General features: G+C 44.0%; 4 protein-coding genes across 4 annotated transcripts; 3 read left to right on the top strand and 1 right to left on the bottom strand.

Annotated features, from left to right (window-relative positions):
• Positions 1–2,424: 2,424 nt before the first annotated feature.
• On the bottom strand, positions 2,425–3,063 carry MRS44_010831 (uncharacterized protein; the record flags this gene model as incomplete). Its single annotated transcript, XM_046281815.2, has 1 exon — positions 2,425–3,063. One exon carries the CDS (start codon positions 3,061–3,063, stop codon positions 2,425–2,427), a length of 639 nt encoding a protein of 212 aa, XP_046123313.2.
• Positions 3,064–3,683: 620 nt separating this feature from the next.
• MRS44_010830 (uncharacterized protein) lies at positions 3,684–4,484 on the top strand (the record flags this gene model as incomplete). Its single annotated transcript, XM_046273294.1, has 1 exon — positions 3,684–4,484. The coding sequence occupies one exon, from the start codon at positions 3,684–3,686 to the stop codon at positions 4,482–4,484; it is 801 nt and encodes a 266-aa protein (XP_046123314.1).
• Positions 4,485–7,146: 2,662 nt separating this feature from the next.
• Positions 7,147–12,504, top strand: MRS44_010829 (uncharacterized protein; the record flags this gene model as incomplete). The annotated part of the gene is made up of 9 exons (XM_065619469.1): positions 7,147–8,748; positions 8,798–8,845; positions 8,904–9,065; positions 9,116–10,197; positions 10,272–10,426; positions 10,516–10,693; positions 10,747–10,780; positions 10,841–11,189; positions 11,252–12,504. The coding sequence occupies 9 exons, from the start codon at positions 7,147–7,149 to the stop codon at positions 12,502–12,504; spliced, it is 4,863 nt and encodes a 1,620-aa protein (XP_065475541.1).
• A 5,872-nt stretch (positions 12,505–18,376) lies between these two features.
• On the top strand, positions 18,377–20,353 carry MRS44_010828 (uncharacterized protein; the record flags this gene model as incomplete). Its single annotated transcript, XM_065619468.1, has 3 exons — positions 18,377–18,617; positions 18,893–18,939; positions 19,001–20,353. 3 exons carry the CDS (start codon positions 18,377–18,379, stop codon positions 20,351–20,353), a joined length of 1,641 nt encoding a protein of 546 aa, XP_065475540.1.
• Between the last annotated feature and the right edge of the window lie 5,369 nt (positions 20,354–25,722).

Below are 25,722 nucleotides of genomic sequence, written 5' to 3'. Positions count from 1 at the left end.
AATTTAATAGCTATTATTTTTATAATTATAATATTAAGTCTTTTTAATATTTTATTAAATTTATTAATTAATTTTTTTATTTCTTTATAAAGACTAATTTAAATAACTTAATTATTAAGTTTTTTATTTTAATATTTTATTAGAGAAACAGAACACACCAACCACAGCTAGATTTGAACGCTTCGTGACTCTTCTCAGGGATTTTTAAAGAGGGATCTCACACACTTCTCAGTGAGGCAAATATAATATAAAATAATAAGGGCAAATGATCAATTGATAGCAATGAAAATCTGGCCAGAGAAAGAGCCCAAAAGCTGCTCATTTCTCATTGACCGTCACGAAGATAATGATGATGGTTGGAGGCATCTTGGCCTTCGACCCTTTTCTACGTATAGGAAATTGCCCAATGGCCCAAAACGGCTTAGTACCCTTCTCCCCCAACTCACTATAAGCTTTACTTTTATTAGGGCTCTAATAATAATTTAATATAATATTTATTTAAAAAAGTCTTACCTTAATAAGCTTAGAGTTATTATAGAGGTTATTAGATTTATCTAGCTTAGCGCGGGGGATAAAAGTATAATATATATTAATTTTAAGAAGAAAAGTATTAAGGCTTTTTCTTAATACTTTATTTATTTTTAATGCTAGCTTTATTAAATAAAGTATAGGTTAAGTTAAAAGAAGTATTAATTACTATTAATTATTATAGGTCTCTTAGGGAAGTAAGAGACCTAAGTATTACTAAAAGTAGTTAGGTAAGGGCTAGTTTTAATAGCTAGAAGGTTATAATAAGTATAAGTTATAAGTATAAAGAAGGTATATTAAAGATAATTTAAAACTAAGTTAATTTTATCTAAAAGCTATTAAATCTAATTATTATAGAGTTAGATTTATTATATGGGGGACCTATGTGACTAGGGCATGTAATATAATCTATATGTTTATAATAACCTTAATATTATTATAATCCTCCTCTTTATTGCTAGGTAAAAGCGGCATTAAGTCTCTTAATAATATTAAGAGCATATCTTTAAGTATATTAAGAGGTTATAAATAATAATTTAAATAACTTAGGAGGTAATATAAGATAATATTAAATATCTTATAATACTATAGAAATTTAAGATCCTTATAAGTAAAAAAGGAATTTATTAATAAAAGCTAATATAAGGTTAGAGCCTTCTTAATTTAGTAATAAGGTTTAAATATATATTTCTTATTAAATTAAGACTTTATAATAATTATTAGGTAATTAAATTACTTCTTAATAAAGGATTTAGCGAAGGTCTTATTAATAATAAAAAAATAATAATTAAAATATTATAGCTATTACATAGCTTAATAAGAGTTATTAAAACTTATATTAATAAATATAAGGATAACCTAGTTATTAATATTAGCCTATATATATTCCTCTAATAATATCTTTGCTATAAATATTAAGAATAAAGGAATTAACCTACTAGCTATATTAATAATATTAATAGATATTAAAAACTCTTTATTCCTAGGCTAAAAGATAATTATTTATATATTTTATTTTATCTAAGTAAAAAAGAGCTTAAGGCTATTATTTATTTACCTAATTTATAAGGGGGTTTTATTAAAGTTTTAAAGATTATACTTTTAGATATTAAGAGTACTTATTAGGGCATTAAATTTTATAAACTAATTATTAATATATTATATATCTATCTTAGCGGTAATATAAGTAACTTCTTAGACCTTTAGGGACTTATATTCAAGCTCTAAATAATGCTTTTTAAACCTCTATACTTATAATACTAATATAAGAGGCTATAGGTTATTAAATTAATATCCCCGAAGGAAACTAGCATAGTTATAAATAGAGGCTTTTAATATAGTAAAAGTGCTCCTCTTAATTAAGTAAATAAAGGTCACTAAAGCTTATTCTTCTAGGCTAATTAGCGCTAATAATATCCCTCTTTTAGAATTAGAAAGTAGTAGTTTCTTAGCTTTTAATAAATATATATATTTCTTAGTTAAGGCGGTATTTATATAGTAAAGCGCAGCGGTATTATTAATATTATATTTGCCTAGGGAGGGGTTTACCTAAGTTATTAGTGGTATAAATAGCCTAGATAGATATATATACGCCGCACGCGCTATAGTAATGCTTTTTTTAGCTAAAAATCAAGGTATAGTTAATTTTAATTAAAAATAAGATCTATCTTTAATTTAAAGCTATTTGGACTTTAATTCGTGGAGAAATAAGGCAATTACGGTGCGCAAGGCGGTCATAGCAGTGACGTAGTTACAGGTTGTGATGCCCCCTCTGTGATGAACAGAGGGGTTCCCATCCTTGGGGACGATGCTGGCCTAGACGTGGGGGGCTGTCTGGTCGGTCAGCGGCACCTCCCTCTCGACGGTAGCCTCGTACTTGTGTAGCATCTTGTGCGCCTAGTATTGGATGAACTTGAGGTGGTATTGCATTGGGTCCCCACGAGCCACGACCCGAGCCTGCTCTAGTCGGTCATTCCGGCGGTGCTCTAGGAGATATATCTTGTATAGACGGTCAAGAGCGAGGCTGCGACCCCTCTGCTGGACGCTTTCCGGGTGAGGGGCCCTCCAGTCGACGAGGGCAAACTTGCACAGCTCCGCGGATTGCAGCAGAAAGGGCCTGGCGTACTGTGTACTATAGCTTAGCGGTAGTCTAAAAGCCATAATATCGCCTATATTGTCGAGGTAGCCGTCTAATGAACGCAAGAAGGCTGTCGCGTCGGGTGGGAAAGGCTGCCGAAGCAATGCCTGGCACTGGTCTTCGGTCAGGTAGCCGGTCAGCGCGATCTCGGCGAGGCCTGCTTTGTTGGCTGCTTTCCTTTTCCTCTTGTGTCGACGTCGAGCCTTGTTTTCGATGTCGGCTGCTTCGGCGGCGCGCTCTTCAGGTGTCATTTGCTCTCGACGGCGTTCCTGGTTGCGTTGTACTTCTGCGTATATCCTCGCCCTTCCCTTGAGGACATTTCCTTGGGCATCTCGTGGGGGAAGGCTACTTGATTCACCATTGTCGTCGTGCTGCGAAGTGTGGGCATTGGGTTCCATGATCAAGGTATTGCCGCGTCATGGTGAAAGTAGAGGTGAAAGTAGGACAAGGAGGGATAGATGCTGATTGGAACAAAGTGCCTATTACCCAACGACTGTTATACAGCATCACGCGTTTATGTGACGATTGTTGTGTTGTTGTTGCTGTTGGTTGCCGTGCAAACAAACCTGGATCAAACGTCTATCCGTAACACCGTGTGGTAAGATAACAAACGAGTATCAACCAACATGCGCGATCTAGAGGTCCATGAAGGAAATATTACGTCCAGGCAGAAATTCAGTACAATTCACATTATTACACCTTGGAAGTGCTAATATGTACCGTCACTACTACGTGCAGCCGACACCTCCCTGTCGGTGCCTCCTGCGGGTTACTCTATAAAAAGAAATAGTCTTAAATTGAAGGATTTGTTTCCTCCATGTCCAGATCCACAATTGTACAACCCTCACCCTTGCATTCCTATCCATGCATCACATGCACATCCGTGCCTCTATAAAGACCAACAACGCCGATGTTATGAGCCACACGTCTTCTTCTTTCCTTCATCCATCCAACCCAAAGCTGTTTCCCATCTACTCATATTCAGCCCAAGCCATTTTCGACTTCACGATCCGTCACCATGACACCGACTCCATTGCCTTCCTTCAACCAACTCTTTCTGTCCGGTCAAGGGCCCCGCGCCAACGACGCTGTCAAACGCCTTTTCTGGATCCTTGAAGGCCCATTGGAGTCCAGCATCTTTGTTTTGGACGATCCTGCTCAACCCGAAGGGCCCCGCCAGCCATACTTTCAACAAACTCTGGCTGGTACAACCTGGCACCCCGTCTCCCAAGAGCCGATGACTACGGCCGGCGTATCCTCGATCACGGTCAAAGCCAGGAGTCCCTTGGACGATTGGCAGGCCAGTTGGAAGGACGAACACAGACACGCTGATCCTGATGACGAAGACTGCGTTTTTGAGGAGGCCATCGCAGAAGATGGGTGGGTGTACGACAGGCTGCTGCGCTGCTGTGGGGAGGATCTGCCGCCAAAAGCGCCATCCCTGGTGGTTGAGGCATCAGACAAGCCGTACGTCACTGTCCACGACTACCTGACGGCCGTGCACCCTTGGCTCTTGCCCTTACGCCAAAACATCTTGTCGGCCATGTCGGTCTTTAACCCGGTGCCAGCTGGGATCAAGCTGGTGGTGGACTGTACCTCAGTGGACGGTGTCAATATTAGGGAGGAAGGAGAATGGATCCGAGGGCGCAGGCCAACAGGACCTGCGGTAGGACCTTCACTGGAACCGTTTGCATCACTTGGGATGCAACCGGATATCACGTTATTCATGCCGCATGACCCGAACACCCCGGGCTATGACCGATACCGAGAATTCCATCAGAGATTGAACGAGATAGGTCAAGGCTGGGAACGTTGGTAACGTTGAGCTGGTCGAGATACGAAAGAGCTTGTGCTGTGAGGGTTAGGGTATAGCAAGTAACGAAGGAATCATGAAGGAATCCTGTAGTCTCAAGTAGTAATATAATGAGATAGGGAACAAGTGGCAAGCAGTATGCCCAAACATGTAACCTAGGTAAATAAAAAAATCAGTTCAGGCCCATCCTACAGTTCATAGGCATGATACAAGGCAGTAAAAACGCCATCAACAGAGTTCCAACCCGCACTTGCCAAACTCTGGTTGACTATAGACTCAAGTTAGCTTGAAACACCCAGAGAGCCCCAGTATCATGGGAGCAATATGTCACTTACCAGCCCTCTCCACAGTCACCCGGCAGAGACCCGCAGACGCCATGCTTGTTGCAGCAGTTCCCGTATACCACGTCACAAGTATAACCCTTGGGCCCGCCGCAGGATCCGTCAGTTGTGTTGCCGACAAGCCACGGAAAGTTGGGCTTGTCCTGTTCAGTGTCCGTTGCGGCGGCTGTGCAGTTGCCCATCTGGCAATTTTGCTCGTCACAGTAGCCAGGGCCAGTGCCACAGACACCATCCCTACTGCAACAGTCGCCCCATTTGCCTGCACAGACACGCATTCCATGATCCTTGCCGCACTTACCGTCAGTGGTGTAGATCTTGTGGCCAGGGCAGTCGCCTTCGTAGCAGGTGCCGGCAGCGCAGTCCTCGCTGGAGAGGGAGTTAGTAACGATAGAAGTCCTGGGCTGCCACATACTCTGAGCTCCCGCAGGTCCAAGTCTCCGAGTTGCAGCACTCGTGATCCGTTCCTAGACACGTAGCATTGCCATGTTTAGGACCACAGAGCCCGTCGTAGGCTCTTTTCGGTTGAATATCTATCACCCGCCGGTTAGTTGCCGCATCTCGCAAATTGAAAAGGCAGGTGGTCTTGACTTACACCCACGGACACAATACAGATGGTAAGGCTTGATGTTATCGCAGCTTGGGTTAAGCACGGGATTCAGCTTGAAAAAGGTTTCGACGTCAATCCCATGGCGCTTGGCAAGCCCTTTGCATGAGTAGTAGTTGACGTCCTTGTAGGTCCGGCCCCAAACTACACACTTGACCTCACCCGGCTTGGGCTTCTTGCCCCAGGGGACGGTGGGAGTGAAGCCGGGCAACGGATCTTGCGGTTGGGTTGGAGCATCGCGACGCTTGTCCAAGTCCCATCGGTAAGGTTGGCACTCGTCTGCGGCAATGGAAAACGGGGACAAGAGTAGAATGAGAGTGACGAGAGAAGCCATGGGTGAGAGTTGGTTGCTAGAGAGTCTCATGATAGCGGGGAATAATGCAAGTCAGGAAACACTGGTCTGGAACTCTTGAGGCAAGAGGGTACGATGAACAGAAGGGGTCATATATGCCTAAACTACAGAAATGGATGCCGTTATCGAGTCCGCACCGTCCCTCATGGTAAACGTCTCATAAAAGTCAAGGTGGTGTCCCAAAGGAGTAAAAGCCGAGAAGGCTCTGTTGGTAGCAAGGGGTGAGTGAAGCATGTCAATGCGATCCTCCCTATGTTGTTTGAGAAGCAGTAACATGGATATTGGGCTGTCAAGCTGGTGCCAACAGGTGGAGCCGGAGATGATTGACCAGCCCCTGCATGTTTGAGCGGGAGGATTATTAGATTTTGAGGAAAGCTCCGACGGGCCGTGACATCGACAGGGGTTGGCATGGGAAGGTAGTCCAATGGCGAAATGATGGGGTGGGAATTGTATGATGCTGAAGAGATTTCAGCGACGCACGGCATCTGAACTAATTAACTTGAGGAACGGGGTTCAAAGTCAGACTGATCATTCATCCTGGCAGCCTAGTTATCATGTGCAGATCACCATGGTTGTAGAGAGGATCATGCCTGTTAGATTCTCGTATTACTATTAACCTTAAGCCAACAGGCAGGGACAGGGCGGCAAGAAACATACAGGAGCGCATGAGGCTGCCGAGATTAACATCTGCGGAGTCGGGCTCTTTCCCGTCATCCTCTATCCCATACACGTTGGACTCGTCCGTGGACCAACAACGCATCTTTCCCATGAAACAATACGGGAATAGTGACAGAAGTCAAGGATGCTTGTTGTGGTAGGATCAAGGTGCTGTTTGGAGTGCACTGGCTCATTCGATTTTAAATAAACAAGGCAGATTGATGGAGACCCAGCTCGGACACGGAGGACTCCGTATCACGACTATTTTGCCTCGAGCCAACAGGTTGACATCAAAGTGCAACACGACACTGCCGCAACGTGACTGATTCGCTTGCAGCCTGAAAGAACCGAGAGCAGATCCTACACGGAGCATCTCATGAGCGATTTCTGTGACTAGATGCTGTTGGTGATGACCGTTGCGGATGCATTTGTGAGACGTTCTGCTCCACTGCAGTATCAAATGTACTGCTCAATCAGAGGCTACCAACTGCTCACGATCATATGGGCATAGTAAGGACTCAAATCTGTATGTTATATCAATAATGAAGCCCCTCTTCTTGCCCTGCTGCTCTCCAGTCCATCACTCACACTCACCCCCTCACTCCTTTACATCTATCCACATTCATTCATCGTTTCTTTATCCACCGTCGTCTTTACTTGCCCACTACTTTATTCTGATTTAGGCTCAGGCCTTGAGCCTCTGTCGTCTTCACAATGACTCCCATGCAACGGATCATCACCCTCTTGACCTTTGTCACGTTGTCACTGGTCGACCCCTTCAGATCACTCCGAGTTCTCGGGCAGTTCGCGCAGCAGTACCAAGTCCTCAGGGTCACCACTGGCCCCAATGCTGGAGATTGGGAAAATCAGTTCTGGTGGCAACCCACAATCTTCCACCAGCCACAGCGCGTCGCAACGACCAACCCCAAGGCCGTGATCCTCGAGTACAACTGCGCGTACATGAAAGAGATCTGCAAGAATGCGAAGAACTTTTATGGTGGCCTACGAGGGCCAGGTTCTGCTACAAACTTGTCCGCCTTTGGCTATGACATGGACACGGGCGATGGCAGCCGACACGACCAGCGGCGGACTATGTCTTGCCCAAGGAATTGGAAGAGGCATCACACTTGCCCCGAGACAGACCAAGTCAAGCCTATGCGGCACGACGGCGAGTGGCCACACTCTGATCTTGATCCTAGCCGCAAGAAAGATGCCTTGACCATCAGGCACAAGCGGGACCAGCAAGGAAACATCATTGAGGAGTCCAAGATCACATATTCATGCGATGAGTTTCCTGCAGCTTCCTGGGTTGAGGGTGGCACTGGCATCTCCATTCCGGGCCTCGACAAAGGTTACCCCGAAGGGTCATCCGAGACGCGCTGCGCTGCACTTAGATGCAGCGACAGGGGAGTTAGGGGAGTCAAGGCCGAGCAGAACTGGCAAGCGGAGGCACACGGCAAGTTACGGACCACACTCCTTGATCTTGTCGAGGAGGAAAAAAATGCCGATCCAACCAACCAGAGACATGCCACTTTCGATAAAGACCACGGCATTGTCATGTTTCTATTCCGCATGACAAACCAAGTCAATGGTGTTGCAGCCACTGTTTATACCTATGAGAACAATGTCATTCACAACCAAGTGGATGTATCACAGGCAAAGCGTGGGTTGGAGGCGGACCCGTCGAGGGACCCGATAGCCTGGCTAAACTCGATCGATACCGACAAGCTCAAAAAGGCTGGGAACTATACAGCGGAACACGTCTATGCCGACCCGGATCGTCCTGGAGTGAGGAGGTCCAACATGGCAGCCATGACTCGACCACAATTCGGCCCTACTTTTGACTTGGACCTGGAGAGCAGGTCGTCCTACGATGAGCTGCAGCTGGAGGAGGATGACCAAGCCCTGAACTTGACCTATACTCCCTTGTTCAGCCGTGCGGTTGCTTCAGACCTCGCCCAGGCACGCCAGCTGGTAAACGATGCCCTTGCCAAGTCGGCCAAGCTCAACAAAGCGCGCCTGGACAACCCTTCCCGAAACAAGTACAGACTGAGACCTGGGACTTTGGAAGAAGAAGCCAATGTCAAGCGGAGCGACGGGGAGCTCGGAAAGGATGACGAAAATGGGAAGGCTTCCCGTCTCCTTACCATCACTGACGACATGGTCGATGCAGCCGCGATCGTCTCTGAGGCTGATGCCGTCGAGTTTGCCCGCGGTCCTACCGAAAGGGCCGTTGTCTCCCGTGGCAACTCGTTCTGGATGGAGAAGCTCAAGCGGAAGGGGACAGTCCCTTGGGCTGATGACCCAGACTACAAGGTTCGTCCTTCGACTCTTGAACAAAACACAGGCTGACCGAACTTGGCAGGTATTTCGCAACGTTCGCGACTTTGGCGCAGTTGGCAATGGACTTGCAGTCAGTATCTTGTTTTACCAACAACTCCACAGTACAGGTCACTGACATCGTTGTCCAGGACGATACAAAGGCTATCAAGCGCGCCTTGCTTGATGGTCGACGATGTGGTGAGAAGTGTCATGGGTCAACAACCAAAAACGCCATCATCTACTTTCCACCCGGGACATATCGAGTCTCAAGCACGATCCCGTTGCCATTTGGCACGCAGGTGATTGGCGACGTGAGTCTGCACCCTTGGCTGAGGTTATACGAGACTGATATTCCATCTAGGCAAACAAACGACCAGCCATCCTCGCATCACAGAGCTTCATTGGTCTCGGTGTCTTGTCGACCAATGAATACACGGGCAACGGCTTTGGTATCGACGGTAATGATCAGCAATACTACATCAACACGGCCAACTTCTATCGCCAGATCCGCAACCTTAAAATCGACATCAGCCAGGTCAAGACCGAACAGAGGGTTGTCGGCCTGCACTACCAAGTCGCCCAGGCCACGAGCCTCCAAAACATTGAGCTCATTGCCGCCAAGGGAAGCAACCAGATAGGCATCTTTGCCGAGAACGGTAGCGGCGGCGTCATCTCCGACGTCGTCTTCCGGGGTGGCGCCTTTGGTCTCTATGGAGGCACACAGCAGTTCACCGCCCAACGCCTCAAGTTTGATGGTTGCGCCACCGGAGTGCAGATCATCTGGGACTGGGGCTGGGTCTGGAAGTCCATCAATATGAGCAATGTGGATGTTGGCTTTCGGCTTCTGCGAGAGGGCGTGACAGAAGAGGGCCACGTCGGGTCTGCCTCTTTCGTCGATTCAAGCTTTAGCAACGTGAGCACCGCTATTCTCGTTGCTCCGCCCAAGAGAGAGGCTGGATCAGCTAGCACGGGTATTGTCCTGGACAACGTCGTGTTTGAAAAGGTCGAGAGGGCCGTGGCGGGCATCAACGGGGCCACCCTTCTCGAAGTCTCACCCAAGGTGGAGTACTGGGTCCTTGGCCCTGTCTATTCGCCAGCTAGGGAGTTTTCATGGGGCAGCAACACCACAAGCAGGCCTCATAGGCGTCAGGCCGGCCTGCTCGACTCGGACGGCGCGTTCTTTGAACGTGCCAAGCCTCAGTACGGTGACCGAATGCTCAGCGAGTTTGTGCACCTCACGGATTTTGGAGCCAAAGGTGACGGCAGAACCGACGATACCGAGGCTTTCCAGCAGGCATTGTGGTATAGTCAGGGCAAGGTTCTCTTTGTTGACGCGGGTTCCTACATCTTGACAAAGACCGTCGTTGTTCCGCTGGGAACCAAACTAGTTGGTGAGGCCTGGTCTCAGCTCGTTGCGTCAGGCTCCTATTTCCAAAACGCCAAGTAAGTTCTTTCTCACCATCATCTCACCACACTCTCTGTGTTTCATGTTACTGACTGTTGATGCTCCCGTCCAGAAAGCCCAAAGCCATGCTCCAAGTGGGCCGTCAGGGTGACGTCGGCAGTATCGAGATGCAGGATCTTCTTCTCACGAGCCGTGGGCCTACGGCAGGCCTCATTGTCATCGAATGGAATGTCAAAGCAGAGAAGCCTGGATCGGCTGGTCTATGGGGTAAGCAAGCGTCTATTCCTCCCTTCTTGATCTTAACCCGACTTTCCATCTGTGAGCTCAGTTGAGCATCTACTAACACAGTTTGATAGACTGCCACGTTCGACTTGGAGGTGCTGTTGGAACCAACCTGACGGCTGATGATTGCCCTGCGGGTGGGCATGACCCGAATCCGAAGTGCAAAGTCGCCAGCTTGATGATGCACATCACACGCAAGGCTTCGGGCTACTTTGAGAATATGTGGCTCTGGGCGGCGGATCATATGATTGAGTAAGTACTCACGGCTATTTGATCAGTCTGCCCAAGGCTAACTATACTGGCAGTGACAAGAACCTCGATGACGCCAACAACACAATGGTCAGTTGCTGCCGCTTTGCTCAAGCTTCGCTTTGCACCACTAACACCAGTTGCCACCAGATACAAACCTCAATTTATGCCGCTCGAGGGCTGCTGGTTGAAAGCACTGAGCCAACATGGCTCTACGGGACCTCATCTGAACATTCAGTCTTCTATCAGTACAATTTCAACGGGGCTCGCAACGTCTTTGCAGCCATGATACAGAGCGAGTCGCCCTATTTCCAGCCAAAGCCACAAGCCCCCTCGCCATTCAATGACGCTGTCGGGGCTCTGCCAGGCGACCCTGACTACAACCAGACGGCTGGCGTTCCCCACGAGTCTTGGGCTTTGGTCATGAGAAAGTCTGCCGACGTGCTGATTGCGGGCGCTGGACTGTACTCATGGTCATCCTCATTCGACGAAGATTGCGGTAAGCTGAGAACCCCTGATTCATCATACGTCACATCTAACCCTGTATCTCTTTCACCGCAGTCGACCAGCAGGCCTGTCAAAAGGGGCTTGTTCTGCTCGAAAACAACTTTGCAAATGTCAAGATCCAGAGCCTCGTCACCATTGGCACTGAAAACATGGTGGTTCAAGAAGGTTTCACCGTATCAGCCCTCGATAACCTGCACGTGCAAACTCATCCTCGCTGGTCTTATATCGCCAACTTTGACGTCGGCGGAAACACCACAGAGCCGCATCGCATCTTGAACGTCAACTCCCGCATCTGGGACATGGACAAGCCGCAGTTCACCTGTTCGCCCCCTTGCCTCATCCAGCTGCCCGACTGGACCCGCGCCACAAGCACGGTTGACTACCCCAGGATCACCGTCAGCAGCGGCACCTGGACGAGCACCATCACAGAGCCCCCCATCACCATCACCAACTGGGCCTTTGAGGTGCTGACCGTGACGCAACCGGATGCAAAGCTCGGAAAGCGAGACGATGTGGTTACAGGACTCCGCCCATTCTTTGCATCAACGCCGGAATGGCCCATCGTCACCTACACCCTTCCTGGGGGCACCGACGCAACGGCGGTGCCGGGTGCAGAGTTCCCGGTGCCGCCCGCCATCTTCGGCGACGCAGTTTTCGACCCCCCTGAGGGAGCCTGGCCGAAAGACGAGCTCGAGGCCATCTTAGGTCCTGTCGAGGGTCCGATCGATGGCGAGTGTTTCAAATACGACATTGAATGCCAGATGAGGAAGTATATCGGTGTTGACGACTCTGGGCGCCCAACGGACGATCCCTTCGAGGGCCTCTCCGAGGACGCACCATCCTGCCCGATGGAGACGACGACGACATCGACGACATCATCTGCTACTCCAACTCCGACGTCGGATGAAGAAGACGAGCCGGAGGAGCCTGTCCTTGTCCTCAAGCTTGGGAAACCCCGCAATAACTCGCTCGAGTGCAAGGACGATGGCCGCAAGACGACGCATTCAATCCTGGATGAGGCAATCAAGTCTTTCTGCAAGTCTCTGAAGGATGAGGACATGGTGGAGGGTTACCATAAAGATCGAGGGACAGAGCCAAACATCCGGCTCGGGGATACACGGCACAAGATTGTCATATCACTCGACGTTCACGAAGGTTGCAGATTCGACTACGACGAGGATCTCTGTATGAAGTATCTTCTCGGGCCAGTGGACGCTTGCAACTGTGGTGGGAAAAACGGGAAGCAGGGTGGGACCTTGTACAATGAATGCTATACTTGGCTCATTGACCCAGTCTCGCTTCACTAGGTCTATGAGGAAATGGTTATAGGCTCCAAGAGTGTGTTTTTTCTATAGTCAATTTTGTTTGCTTTGAGAGACTGGACGACTGTTCATTGCAGATTGTTGAATGTGACGTTTCTGAAGGGTATGAGCCGAAATGGGAGGCTAGGCAAGCAATGAAACATAGTCCTTTCCTCAATAGTTTGCCCTAGTTACGCCGGAGCAACCGTGTTAATTAGATCCTTATCCACAGCAGAGGCGGGTAGGAAGTGAAAGGCCGGGCACTGAACCATTCGACGCGATATCAATGTTGCTTATAGGGCGAGGGTTGAGGCGTCGTGAAAGTCTTAGTGAAAATTCAAGCGTTAGCCAAATAGCATAATTAAAACCCTTAAAAATTCCACCACTACGAATAAGTAAATAAAAACTAGATAAAATAATAATAAAAAGTATTATTAACCTATTTATATATAAAAATACTATCCTTACCTCTATTTATACCTTTTTTATTACTTTTTCTTACTTATTTCATAGCTAATCTAATTTAAGACTAAACCTAGCTAAATCTTACTTATAAAATACTATTATACCCTTATTAGTGGCTTTTAGCGGCGATTAATATTATCGCGTTTAAACGTAGACGGTATCTATAAGGAATTTCATTAAGCTAATAGGATTAAGAATAACCGCGGATAATAACCCTACTCTAAATAACTAACCCTAAAGACGAGATAGGCGCGCTTATAAAGCCTAGGGCTAAGAGTAAAGTTGCCTCTTAACTATTAGTATTAAGTATAACATAGTAAATAATAATTCCTCTACTTTACTATTTTCCTAATAAAATAATTACCCTTATATTTATAGAGCTTTTACTAGAAAACCTTATCTTTATTTAATAAATATATAAAGACTTTTATGCTATAGTAACCTCTCTATTTACTTAGTATTATTTTTAGACGCGCTAAGTTATATTTAAGTAGTAAAATATAAATACCTTTATTAATATTTTAATATATATTAATCTCGCTTAATATATTATAACCCTAGAATTTTATCCTTATTATCTCTTACCTCTTAAGGAGCTTAAAGATATAAACCCTCCGTTTAAGCCATATAATAAAATCATAAAGAGGATAGTATCTAGTACTAAGGATTTAGGTGCTAGATCACCGTAGGATAATCACCCGAGTTAGTTAAACCTAGATATATATCTCGCGCTTTAGGAAGACTAGGAGCAAATAATTAAAACTTAGCACGCTTTTTATTGCTTAAGTAAAGCCATATTAAACTTAACCTACTACGAAAGGATTACCTTTAATGATAGCAACCAACCCTGGGGATTAGACCGTCTGGAAGAGACCTAGCTACTATTACGGGGGACTTTTTTAGTGAAAAAGCTACCCCCTGCAGGTCAAGGGAAATACCCCGCATAGTAAAAATAGTAAGGGAGGATACTTAGGGTTAGGCCTTAGCAAAGTAGAGAACTTTTTTTATAAAAAAGCTAGCCTTTTAATTAATAAGAGAGTATTATAATTTAGGAAGTTAAGGTTAATAGAAAAAAGATAAATTTAATAAATAAAAGAGAAAAAAAAAAAGAGAGAGAGAGAAAATAATAAGTAAAGTAAGATTAATAAAAATAATTTTAAGGGTAGCTATTATAATAATAATAAGGTAAGCTAGCTAAAATAGCTAAATAAAATAATACTAAGGGAAAGAAATAAGATAAGAGGTATATTTTAATAAGAGGGGTTTTCCTTAGTAATATATATATAATAATAATAAAGAGGTAAATAAAATAAATAGTAATAAAAAAAAAAGAAAAAAAAAAAAAAATAAAAAGAAAAAAAAAAAAATAAAATAATATAAAATTTAAATAATAAGCTAATACTCTTTTATTTTTCTTTTCTTTTTATTTTTATTTTAGTTTATTCCCTTATATTAGATTTATAATCTATTAAGGTATTATTTAATTAGTTTTTTATCCTCTTTTTATCTCTATTATTACTTAAGAGCTTTAATTAAGTAAAGTAACCTTAAATATATAATAACTAAAGATAGGGATTTATATATTATTTTATTATAACCTAGACTACTAAGTTATTATTTACCTATTATATAAGACCTACCTAATATTAAAGGTAAAGAGCTAAGAGAGGTATCTATAATTTAAGTTATATTAATTAGTTAGAGATATATTAAAGTTAACGATATAGCTTTTTATAATATATAATCTATAGCTAGTTAATAAATTAAAAGAATAAAATATTAAAAATTATAATACTAACCTCTTATATAAGCTAATTAATAATCTAGTTATCTTAGATAGCTATAAATATATTACTAATAATAAATATAACTTTTATATAAAGTAACTAAATAAAGGATTATATATTAATATATAAGAGAAAGTTATTAAATTATTTATAGAGAGCTTATATATTATAATTATATTTTATAGCAAAGGGGCTTATTAATTACTTTATAATATAAAATTTACCCTTACTATTATTAATATTAATAGTAATAGTAAAATAAAAAGTAATAAAAAAGGCATTATTATTTTCTAGGCTACTATTATTAAAAGATAAAAAGAAATAATTTGCTAATATATAAGTAGATTATATCTAGGTATTATAAGATATAAAAGAGAAAGGTAATATTATAAATAAGGGTTTAGCCACATAGGTAGAATAAATACTATAGCTTATCTATATAGGTTTCTTAGACTACCTATAGGGTCTCTAGGACCTAGAGATATAGTCATTTTATATACTATTGCCGCTGCTGAGGAAGTCTACCTCTAAGAGCTTAGACGGCAACGGCAAAGATAAAAGAAAAGATAATAAAGAGGGGGCCGCCTCGCGAGGTTTAAAGACTAATCTTTGCCGCATTATAGCCACCGCCGAGGCCTGTCTCTAAGATAGGGTTAGGGTTGGGGTTAGTATTTACTATCTAAGCTAGTCTGCCCGGGGGTTTCTTCTAGCTAAAGATATAGCTTATAAGGTAAAGAGAGGAGACTTTTCTAAGAAATAGAGATATAAGAGATATAAGAGCAAAAGAATATAACTAGGAAGAAGAGATATAACTAAGAAAAGAGGGATAAAGCTAAGAGGGAAAGATATATAATAAAGAGAGAGATATAGCTAGAAAAGAGAGATATAAGAGATAAGAGATAAGAGATAAGAAATAAGACATAAGAGATAAAAAAATAAGAAATAAGAAATAAGAAATAAGAAATAAGAAATAAGAGGTAAGAAAAGGCAAAAATAGCCTTAAGAAGCCCTAGAAGTATTCCAAATAGACCTAGCTAGGTTACTAGGGGTATCTCGGGCTATAGAAGCCGCGGAGGTCGCCCTAGTCCTCATAAGGGCAAGGCTTATAGAGGAATCTAGCTGGTTAGCCGCAAAGGGGCCGATAAGGTCCTGGAGCTTCTGATAGGTCTTAGCGGTCTCTAGGTCCATAAGGCCACCTGCTGAGAAGATAAGAGGCTGAAAGAAGGCCCCGAGAGACCTATATTTTCTGCGTTTTTCTTCGGCAGCCTCTTTTAAGGTGCTATAAGGGTCTTCCTTAGCAGAATCCTTTGAAATAGCTACGATTTGAATATCATAGTAATAGCGGCTATTTCCGAGGGTAACTGCGAAGTCAGCCCTTAGGCTACTTTCTGGGTGGACTAGGGGCTCTTTCTCGACCTCTAGGGTAGGCTGGCTACTTAGGGCTTTGAAAAAAGCCCTAGTTATAGCGTCATGCCTTGCAATCCACCTTCTATTAGCGCCCTTGCAGGTATCCTGATGGCCTAAGGCAGCTATAGCTCCACAAGAGCTACAGGGTAGGCTGATAGGCTTGATTGGGTAGAAAAGCCGGCTTCGGAGGGCTTCAGTGATCTCGGAGTCTGTGAAAGATAGGGCTTTTTGGGTAGGCAAGACTCCTAGCCACTTGCGGCCGAGATAGCTAGCGTTTTCTAGCCTAGCGTGCCTATAGCTAGCGGGGAGGTCCTTTAAGAAGCCTGCTAGCCTAGCCTTATTAGCTTCTTTTAGCACCTGTTGGGCTGTTTTCCCTGGCCTAGGCTGGCCTTGGTTAGGCTGGCTTTGGTTAGGCTGGCTTTGGTTAGGCTGGCTTTGGTCTAGGGTAGGCTGCGGGGCTAGGGGCTAGCCACTATTGCTCGACGACCTTTCAGTGAAAGGTCAGACCCCGGTCAGGTTCGTAGGTACCCTCGCAGAGCGTAATTTGCGTGGGAAATGACATGGCTTGATAGCGTGCGGTCGTTGAGTGAAGTGAAAGGTGATTCAAGTGAAAGGGCATAAGCTGATTGGACCAAAACTGGTGCCAGGGTCGCAATGAACAAAAGCAAAAACCAATACGAAACGCCGAGCCACTATAACGACGACGAGGATGAGGATATGATATGCATATACTTGTAGAATAATGAATTTGAAGTATAATTCTAAAAAACGAAGGGTGAAAAGAGATATCCGTCAGAAGGAGAAGAGTGTATTCCTACCCTTGTGAGTTATCTAACTTAAAAGCCTCACCGTTAGCCTTGTGTTTGCTTACGTATAGAGCGAAGGAGGGTGAATAACTAGCCTTTGCGCTTCTGGAGGGTTTGTGAAAAAAAGGGGGTAAGGTCTCTAGATTGTAAAATGAAGAACTGGCGTTCCCTTCCCTCCTTCTTTACTCTTTGCATCCTCATCATCCTCATTATCCTCGTTAAATATTTATATACTATTTATGATTATTATATATATATATATTCATGCCGCGTATTTATAGCATGGGGTTAGATATTCTCCGCTATGACCCTGATCACCGGGTTGTTGTCTGCCGGCTATGCCGGATGTGTCTAGTCCCCAAGGCGGCAAGCTGGAGGAGCCACCTGCGGGCTGAGCCGCACCGAATGAGGGGTGAGGAGCTAAGGACGACTATTGAGCTCTTATCGAGTTATGACCTGCGCCTAGTAGAGGAGCTCCGTTAGTGGAGGCTAGATAGGACGAGACCTTGCCGGCCGATTGAAGGCCTCGCTATCTTTACCGGGTATTACTGCTGCACGCGTGATGGCTGCAACTACTGCACACGGAGGCTCGCCAAGATGCACCAGCACATGCCAGCACATGGTATGAAGGCCTCGCAGCACCGAGAGGCCGTCCCCCTCTGGAGAGGCTGTATGCTCCAGACGTATTTCACGGCAAAGGGACGCATCGATTACTTCATCGTTGAAGAACCCTTGTTATCGTTATCGCTATCGGGGGAGGTATTGGCCCTTAGACTCCTTCTGCCGCCGTCATAGGAGGAGGGGAAGCTATTTAATGAGCTAAAAGCGGATCTGGCCTAGGCATCCCGCGACCTAGAGGAGCAGGCCGGGGTTGTGTAGGACGTCGGGGAGTCACGAGCGGACCGAGTCCCGTGGCTCGTCTATACCGGGTTCCCTGCCTATATGCGGGGGCTCCGGGATGCCGAGATCCAGTCGTCGTACTCGCTGCCGCCGAAGAAGCTCCTAGGCGGGGACTGTGGCGGCGAAGGGGAGGACAACTCGGACCTTATCTGCATCCTTGTCGCGGCCGAGACCGTCCTCAGGGACGCCTATAAGCTCTGCAGCGATAAGTTACTCGAGCGGAAGATGACGTAGCAGCGGGCTAAGAGGTTGAATGAGTTCCGTGATGCCGGCGGCTCGAGCAGCGGCAAGCCCGGCGGGTTCCGCAGTTTTAAGAATGAATCCTCGCTGACCTCGTACTTCCGAAGGATGAAGCAGCTTCTCGTGTACTATTATCGGGTCGTATTCTGCGAGGATGGTCACTTCATGAGGGAGAATGAGGACTAAGTGTTGCCGCGGGACGTCATTGAACCAATACCTTAGTAGCAGCGAGCTATGGAAGGCATTATCGATGCCCTGCGGGAATAAGACGAGATGGCGAAGGAAAAATCAGCTGATGAGGAAGATGACGACGAGCGCGACGCTGAGCTGAAGCATGCCATTCGTAACTTCTACGTATCCCTGATCTGCCAGACAGTCGGGAGCAGGCCGTTCCGGTCCGCGGTACTAAGCTTTTGCGCTATGCTTAGCCGGAAGAAGGCCTTTACACGGCGAGAGGCGAATGATGATGAGCAGCGCAAACGGTGCGTCTGGAACGAACTAGGCAACTTTAATAGTAACTTATCCGCACTCACGTGGACTGCTTAGCTCATCCTGTTCGACTTCGTGTGCTTCCACAAGCAGGACGACGAGGACGGGATACCTGAACTGCTGGAGAAGATGTGCAAAAAGTACTTCCAGCAGATGGCAGAGACACCCTTCGGTTATATCCTGTAGTGGCGGCTCTACCTTTTCGTAGCATCTCGAACGGCTTTCGCTAAGAACTAGGCACGCTGGTCTCTCGACGGCTAGACGATCGACTATATGGGAACCAAGCTACACATGGAACAGGTGTCGCAGCTGGTCGTATCAGAGTTTCGCTAGGCGCATTCGCTTCTGTATGATGAGCTGTTGTTCGGTGCGAATGATATTGCACCAATCGAAGCGTGGAGACTATAGGACGACCTGGACCTCGACGACTACGGCGGCTCGTGGCTGACGGACGAGAGGAATGCCGAGATCCTAAAGGGAACGCAGGACGCCCTGCTCCGGCAGATCGAGCATAGGGCTGAGCTGCGAGGGGTCTATGTGCGGACCGATCAGGCCGGCGGGTTGAGCCTATGTCTGAAGGCAATGGCCTGCTACGAGGCGCACGTGCAAGAGTTCCTGAAGCGGATGGTGACGCTCATCTATGTTCCGCCGGCTCCTCCGTTGCGGGCGCCGGAGCTGCTTTCCGTCACCTATACCAACACAGGTCGTCGTCGATGCATATTAATCTGGGAGAAGATGGTCATGGTGTACGTGCGGTATCACAAGAGCCAGGAACAGGTTGGTGCCGAGACGGAGAATATCTGCTTCTTGCCCCGCGTGATTGGAGATCTGCTCTTGACATATCTGGCTCTGGTGCCGCCGCTGCGCCAGGTCTTCCTTCGTCAGAGAAAGCCCGGCGCCCTGCTGTCGCCGTACCTGTGGTCGAGCCTGGACGGCGAGGTCTGGAGGGACACCGCGATCTCTTCCTGCCTTCGCAGGGCCTGCGCACGCGCCGAGGTACCGCAGTTCCAGGTGGCGTGGTGGCGCCAGGCTGCTGCTTCCATCACCAAGGAGAAGTTCAGCGCCAAGGAGCGGGCCAACTTTGACCTAGAGGAGATCGCGGCAGCTGAGGAAGTCGAGGATGAGGCGGCCCTCGCGGACCTGGCCGGAATGAGCAACCACAGCTACCGCACGTTCAACTATGCCTATGCTGGCAGCACGACGCTGACGATGAGCACGCTGCTCCATCGCGCCTACCGTGCATCGCAGAGCTGGCGCTCCCTGTTCCGGGTCGATCAACTTCTCCAGGGGAAGCGGCCGCATACGGTATCAGGGACGCAGGCGCAGGGGTTGCTCAATGCTTGCAAGAAGGCGCGGTTTCGCACAAGGCCGGCCCAGAAGGAGGACGGCCTGCTGAAGGTGGCTCGCAGGCTATACAACGACCCGGGGCTGCAATTACGTCGCCCAGGTCAGCGAGATGGCATGCTGGCGACATTGGGCCCGCGACCAGCCGAGCAGGTCATCGTTATCCTTGCGACCGGATCAGGCAAGACACTAATAGTGATAGTTAGTGCTGCGCTCGAAGGCGCTGCGACGACCATCTTGATATTACCTACGGTGGCCCTCCGCGGTAATATGCTCGTTCGCCTCGGCAAGGTGGCGTTGAAACACTACGTGTGGTCGCTAGGGTCGTCCAAGTCGGCGCCGCTGGTCATCATGTCGGCCGAGGCCGCCTGCACAGAAAGCTTCCTGGAGTATGCCAACCGACTTGTGGACCGATAGCGGCTGGACTGGATCGTGATTAACGAGTGCTACCTGACCATCACGGCGAACGATTATCGGCGGTGTATGTCGCAGCTGGGCTGGTACGTGCGGCGGGTTCAGACGCAGACAGTCTGGCTGACGGCGACGCTCCCGCTAGACTACTAAGAGCTCTTTATAGAGCATAATAAGCTCGTTCGGCCGCATATAGTCAGGGAGTCGACGAATCGGCCGAACATCCGGTACATCATACGGCGTGAGCGAGGCTTAGGCACCTTATGCTAGAGGGCGGCTCGTCTTGTCTAAACCTGCTGGACCCGGAAGGACCTCTTCGAGAGCGAACGGGATAAGATCATCTTATACTGTCAGACGAAAGAGCTCGTGGCGGAGCTCGCTGACCTGCTGGGGTGCCCGTCATATACGGCTGACTCTGGTACAGAGGAGGAGAGGAGGGCGGTCATCGAGTAGTGGCTTAGTACTATGGACCCGCCTGCTATTATAGCCACATCTGCGCTGGGCCCTGGCTTCGACCATCCGCACGTCCGGTGGGTCATCTACGTCGGCGCCCCAAATCTAATAATAGAATTCTCGCAGGAGTCAGGCAGAGCCGGTCGGGATAGCAAAGTAGCAGAATCTATCGTCTTACTTAGCGCGGCCTAGCAACCGCAGCTAGACCGGCAGCTAGGGGCAGACCAGGAGGCCATGCAGCTATACCTCACGCAGCAACAGTGTTCGCGCGGCATCATAAGCCAATTCCTCGATATGCGGTTGGACTGGAGGTAGTGCATGGAAGGCGATAAGCTTTGCGGCGTCTATCCCAACCACCACATTAAACGCCGGCCGACCGATCTTAAGTTCCATCTACCGCAGCCCTAGGCGGAAGAAGTAGCGAGCGGGGGTGAGGGTAAGGGTAAATAGTGCTCTATGGCCAGCGAGATGGTTTTTACTGGGCCCAGTAAGGTTCTTCACTAGGCCCGAGTTTACAATAAGGTGCTAAGCTGATACGAGAGGGATCTTAAGATAATGATGGGCTGCTATCTATATTGTCGGGTGGAGGGGAAGCCATTTAAGCATATAGCGGCAGCGTGCACGCGACGCTATGATTAGATATAAGCGAAGCAGAAGGCACTTCGGGACTACAAAAGCCGGGGTAAGGAGTAGATAGATCTATATGCTATCTATTAGATGTGCTATTAGCCATAGGAGATCTGTCGGGCGGCGGACCCGGACTATGACGGAGATGGTTCATATTGATTCCCAGATATGGTTATACCTCTATGTTTTGGGGCTTATAGCTAGCCATGCCATACCGATTAGTTCCTAAAGCATTTTAACCAGACATTTAGGACGTATTAAGAGTATATGTTATGGCTTAGTAAAAGTGCCTCGCTGGGAGATAGTAGATATACGTAGGCGAACTACGTAGTAGCGCTTTTATTGGCCGAGCTTGGGTGAAACCCGCCGCTAATAATAAATAAATAGTAGTTAGTTATAGAGCCTCTAGTTAAAATTTAAGAAAAAATAAAGAAAGGGATAGAAAAGATAAAAACGTAATATATAGGGGTAAGTTAAGGTCTAGGGTAGGACTAACCTATATTAATATAATTAAGGGGGAAAAATAAGGCTCTATATGGTAAAGAATAAAACCTATAAAGGCTATACTAGGAATTAAATCTTAATTATCTGGTTTATAAGTTAGAAATTCTATTATTAAACTATATAGCTTATTTCTCTCGACTAGGTTACCTAGTCTAATATTCATAATAATTAAGCAAGTCTCTAACGCGATACTTATAACTATACCTCCTTACTATAATAATTGCCTTTCTAATAATAGAGATAGAAATATATATAGATTACTATATAAAAAGTTAAGCTCTGCAGCAGAATTTAGCTATATATAAGGTAGTAAAGAAAGAATATATCATAGACCTAACCCCACTTGCAGAGGTATAAAAGTGGGTAGGAAACTAATTGCTGGTGTCTAGGAGAGTTAGTAGTAATAATTATTAACCGCTAATATAGGAGTTAGTAAGAGTAAGTAGTAGGGAGAGTTAGAAGTAGTAATTATTAACCGCTAATATTTAGGGTAATATAAAGCGCTATTTAGGTTAAGTACTATTTAGGTTAAGCACTATTGAGGTTAAGCGCTATTTAGGTTAAGCATAGTTTAAGGTTAGGGTTAAGTAATTAAGATAATAATTAAGGATATATAGTTATATTAATTATTAAGAGCAGCAACTAAGTTAATAATTAGGGCGAATATAGGTATAAAAGTAAAAGTAGTAAGAAAGAAAAAAAATTAGTAAAAAAAGAAAGGAGAAGTAAAAAGAGGTAAAAAAAAAAAAAAAGTAACATATAATAGGGGAAAGGAAAGGAAATATAAGTAAAAAAAAAAAAGGGAGGTAAGAGGGAGAGGGATTTAAGAGAGTAAAAGATTATAAGAAGGGGGGGGGGGGGTTATAAGTATTAAGAAGAAGAAAAGTAAAAAGAAGATTAAGGTAAAGAAAAGAGTAAAAGAAAAGCAGTTTAGAAAGAGTAAAAAGAGAAAAGGGAAAAATAAAGAGGGAAAAGAGAGTAATAGAGAGGAGGTAATAAGAGAGGTATTAGAGAGGTTTATAGAGAGGATATAGTAAGAGTAGTTTTAATAAGGTTAATAGAGATAAGGTAGTATAAGTAATTTTAGAGATATAAATTAATTATAAGAAGGTAAGGGGAATAATAAGTAAAAGAGTAAGTATTAAGTTAAGGGAAAAGGATAATAAAAGTTAGCGTATATAAGTAAGAGTAATTAAGTTAGGTTAAAGAAAGAGGTAGAATAAAATATATAGACTTAAAGAGAGAGTAAAATAATAAGAAAAGAAAGAGGGTTATAGAAGAGGAATAAGAGTTTAGTGGGTGAGTATATAGGAGAAGAAAAGGGGAGAATAGGAGAAAGGAAAGAGGGGAGGAGAGAAGGGGAAGTATATATAGAGGAAGAAAAGAGGAAGAGGAGGGAAGAGAGAGAGTAAGGAAAGAGGGAAGAAAGAGGAGGAAAAGAGGAAGAAGAGTGAAGATAAGGGGGAAAAAGAGAAAGAGAAGTAAAGAGAAAGAGGAAGGAAGAGAAGGGGATATAAAAAAGGCATATAAGAGAGAGAGAGGAGAGGAAGAGAAGAGAGGAGAAAGAGTAAAAAAAAAAAGAATAAGAGGGAAGGAAAGATAAAAATGTTAAGAGAAAAGAGAGGGAAGAGAAGGAAGAAGAAAGAGGAAGGGGAGTTAAAAATATGGGAAGTTAGGAGAGGTAAAGGTTAAGAGGAGTAATTAAATTAATAATTAGGGGGAGATATTAAGATTATAATTAGGGTTAATAGGTTATAGTAGAGGTTAGGGGGGGTAATTAAATTAATAATAAGGGGGAGTTATTAAGGTAATAGTTAGGGTTAATAAATTATAATAAAGGTTAAGGAGAGTAATTAAAGTAATAATTAGGGTGAGTAATAGAGAGAGAGAGAGTTAAGTAGAGTAGAGGGAAAAGTTAAAGAAAAGTAAAAGAAAGAAAGGTAGTAAGCAAGAGAGTAAAGAGGTAAGATAAGTTATATTAGTTTAGGAGAGAGGGAAAGTATAGAGTAAAGTAGGAGGAAGAATTAAAAAGATAAGTAAGAAATTAAAATAGGGGAGAAAAGAGATAAAGAAGAAAGGTAATTAGGTAAGGTAGAGAGAAGGTAATAAGTAATAAGTAAAGGAAGAGTAAAAGGTAATTAAAAGAAGTAAAAGAAGAGAAGGAATAAAGAGTAATTAAAAAAGGGAAAGTAGAAGAAAAAAGAAAGAGTTAATTAAGGATAAATAAGGAGGAGAGGAAAGACAGAGGGAGAAAGGAGAAGTAAAAAAAAAAAAAAAAAAAGAGCAAGAGGTAAAAATAGAGGAATAAAAAGTAAAAGAGAGAGAAGAAGAGAAGAAGAGAGGTAATAAATAGAGAGGAAAATAAAGAAAAGAAGGAAATATAGTAAGTAAGTATAGGGTAGTTAAAGGTTAGGTAGAGTTAGAAGTAAGAGTAATAGAAAAAGAAAGAGTAAGATATATAGAGAGAAATAAGGATAGGTAAAAGGTAAAAGGGTAAGGGTAGTTTAAAGAAGAAGAAAAGTAAAAGAAAGAAGAAGAGAAAAAAAGGAAAAAGAAGAAAAAAGAATAGAAGTAAAGAGAGAGGGTTATATAAAGAAGAGAAAATAAATAAGAGTTAAATAAAGAAAAAAGAGAAAGTAATAGAAGAAAGAGTATATAGTAAGAGTAAATAGAAGGAATAAGGGGAGGAGAGAGGAAGAGGAGTAAGGAGTAAGAGAGGAGAGGAAGAAGGGGTAAAAGGAGGGGGGAGAAATAAGAGTAAAAAGAAAGGAAGAAAGAGTATAAATATAAGATAGGTAGTATAAATTAAGGAGAGAAAAAAAGTATAAAATAAAGGAAAAGAAAAAGTAATAGGGATAAAAGAAAGAAAAAAGATTAAGGTTAAGAGGGGAGGGAGGTAATTATAGTAAGAAGTTATAATAAGAGGTGAAAAAAAAAAAAAGGTATAAAAGAGTAATTAGTAAGTTAAGGTAAAATAAGAGAAAGAGTAAAGGTAAAAGGAAGGTAAAAGGAGAAATAGGAAGGAAGTTAAAATAAGAAAGAAGATAAAAAATAAGTAATTTAAAGAGAAATAAAAGAAAAGAAATAATAAAAAGTAATTAAAAAGAAAGATTAAAAATAAAGAGAAATAAAAAAAGAGAGGAAAGTAAAAAGAAAGTAATAAGAATAGTTTTAAAAGAAATAAGTTAATTAGAAATAAATAAAAAAAAAGAGAGAAAAGAAGAGATAAAAGGAAGGTTAATTATAAGAAAAGAAAAGAAAAAGTAAAAAGAAAGATAATAAAAAAGGAAAAATTAATTAAAAAGAAATAAATAAAGGTAAAAGTAAAAATTAAGATAAAAATAAAGGTAAAGATATAAGAAAAAATAAAAATAAGGATATAAGTAAAAGTAAAAATAAGAATTATAATAGGATAAAGTAAGTAAAGGATAGGGAAGATAAAATAAGAGAAGTAGAAAAGAGGGAAAAAAATAGAAATAAGTAAAAGTAAGGATATAGGTGATTTAGAAGTATTTTTTAGGGTTAGGGTAAAAGAGTTTAAGAAAGGAAGAAAAAAAGAGAAGAAAAAAGAAAGAGGGGGAAAGAAAAAAGAGAGAAAAAAAAGAGGGGAGTAATTAAGGTAAAGGTTAGGGGGGATAATTAAGTAGAGGGTTAGGGTTAGGGTTAAGTAAGTAAGTAAGTTAATTTAAAAAAGAAAAGAAAGGGTTAAGTAAAGAGGTAAAGGTTAGAGGAGAAATAAGAGGTAAAAAAAAAAAAGAGTAATTAAAGAAAAAATGAATATAAAATTTAAA

Source organism: Fusarium solani (assembly GCF_023522795.1).
Source record: "Fusarium solani strain SB1 chromosome Unknown bctg00000007, whole genome shotgun sequence".
NCBI classification, from domain to species: Eukaryota; Fungi; Ascomycota; class Sordariomycetes; order Hypocreales; family Nectriaceae; genus Fusarium; species Fusarium solani.
The sequence above is the reverse complement of the archived record's forward strand: the minus strand, read 5'-3'. Positions and strand labels throughout refer to the sequence as shown.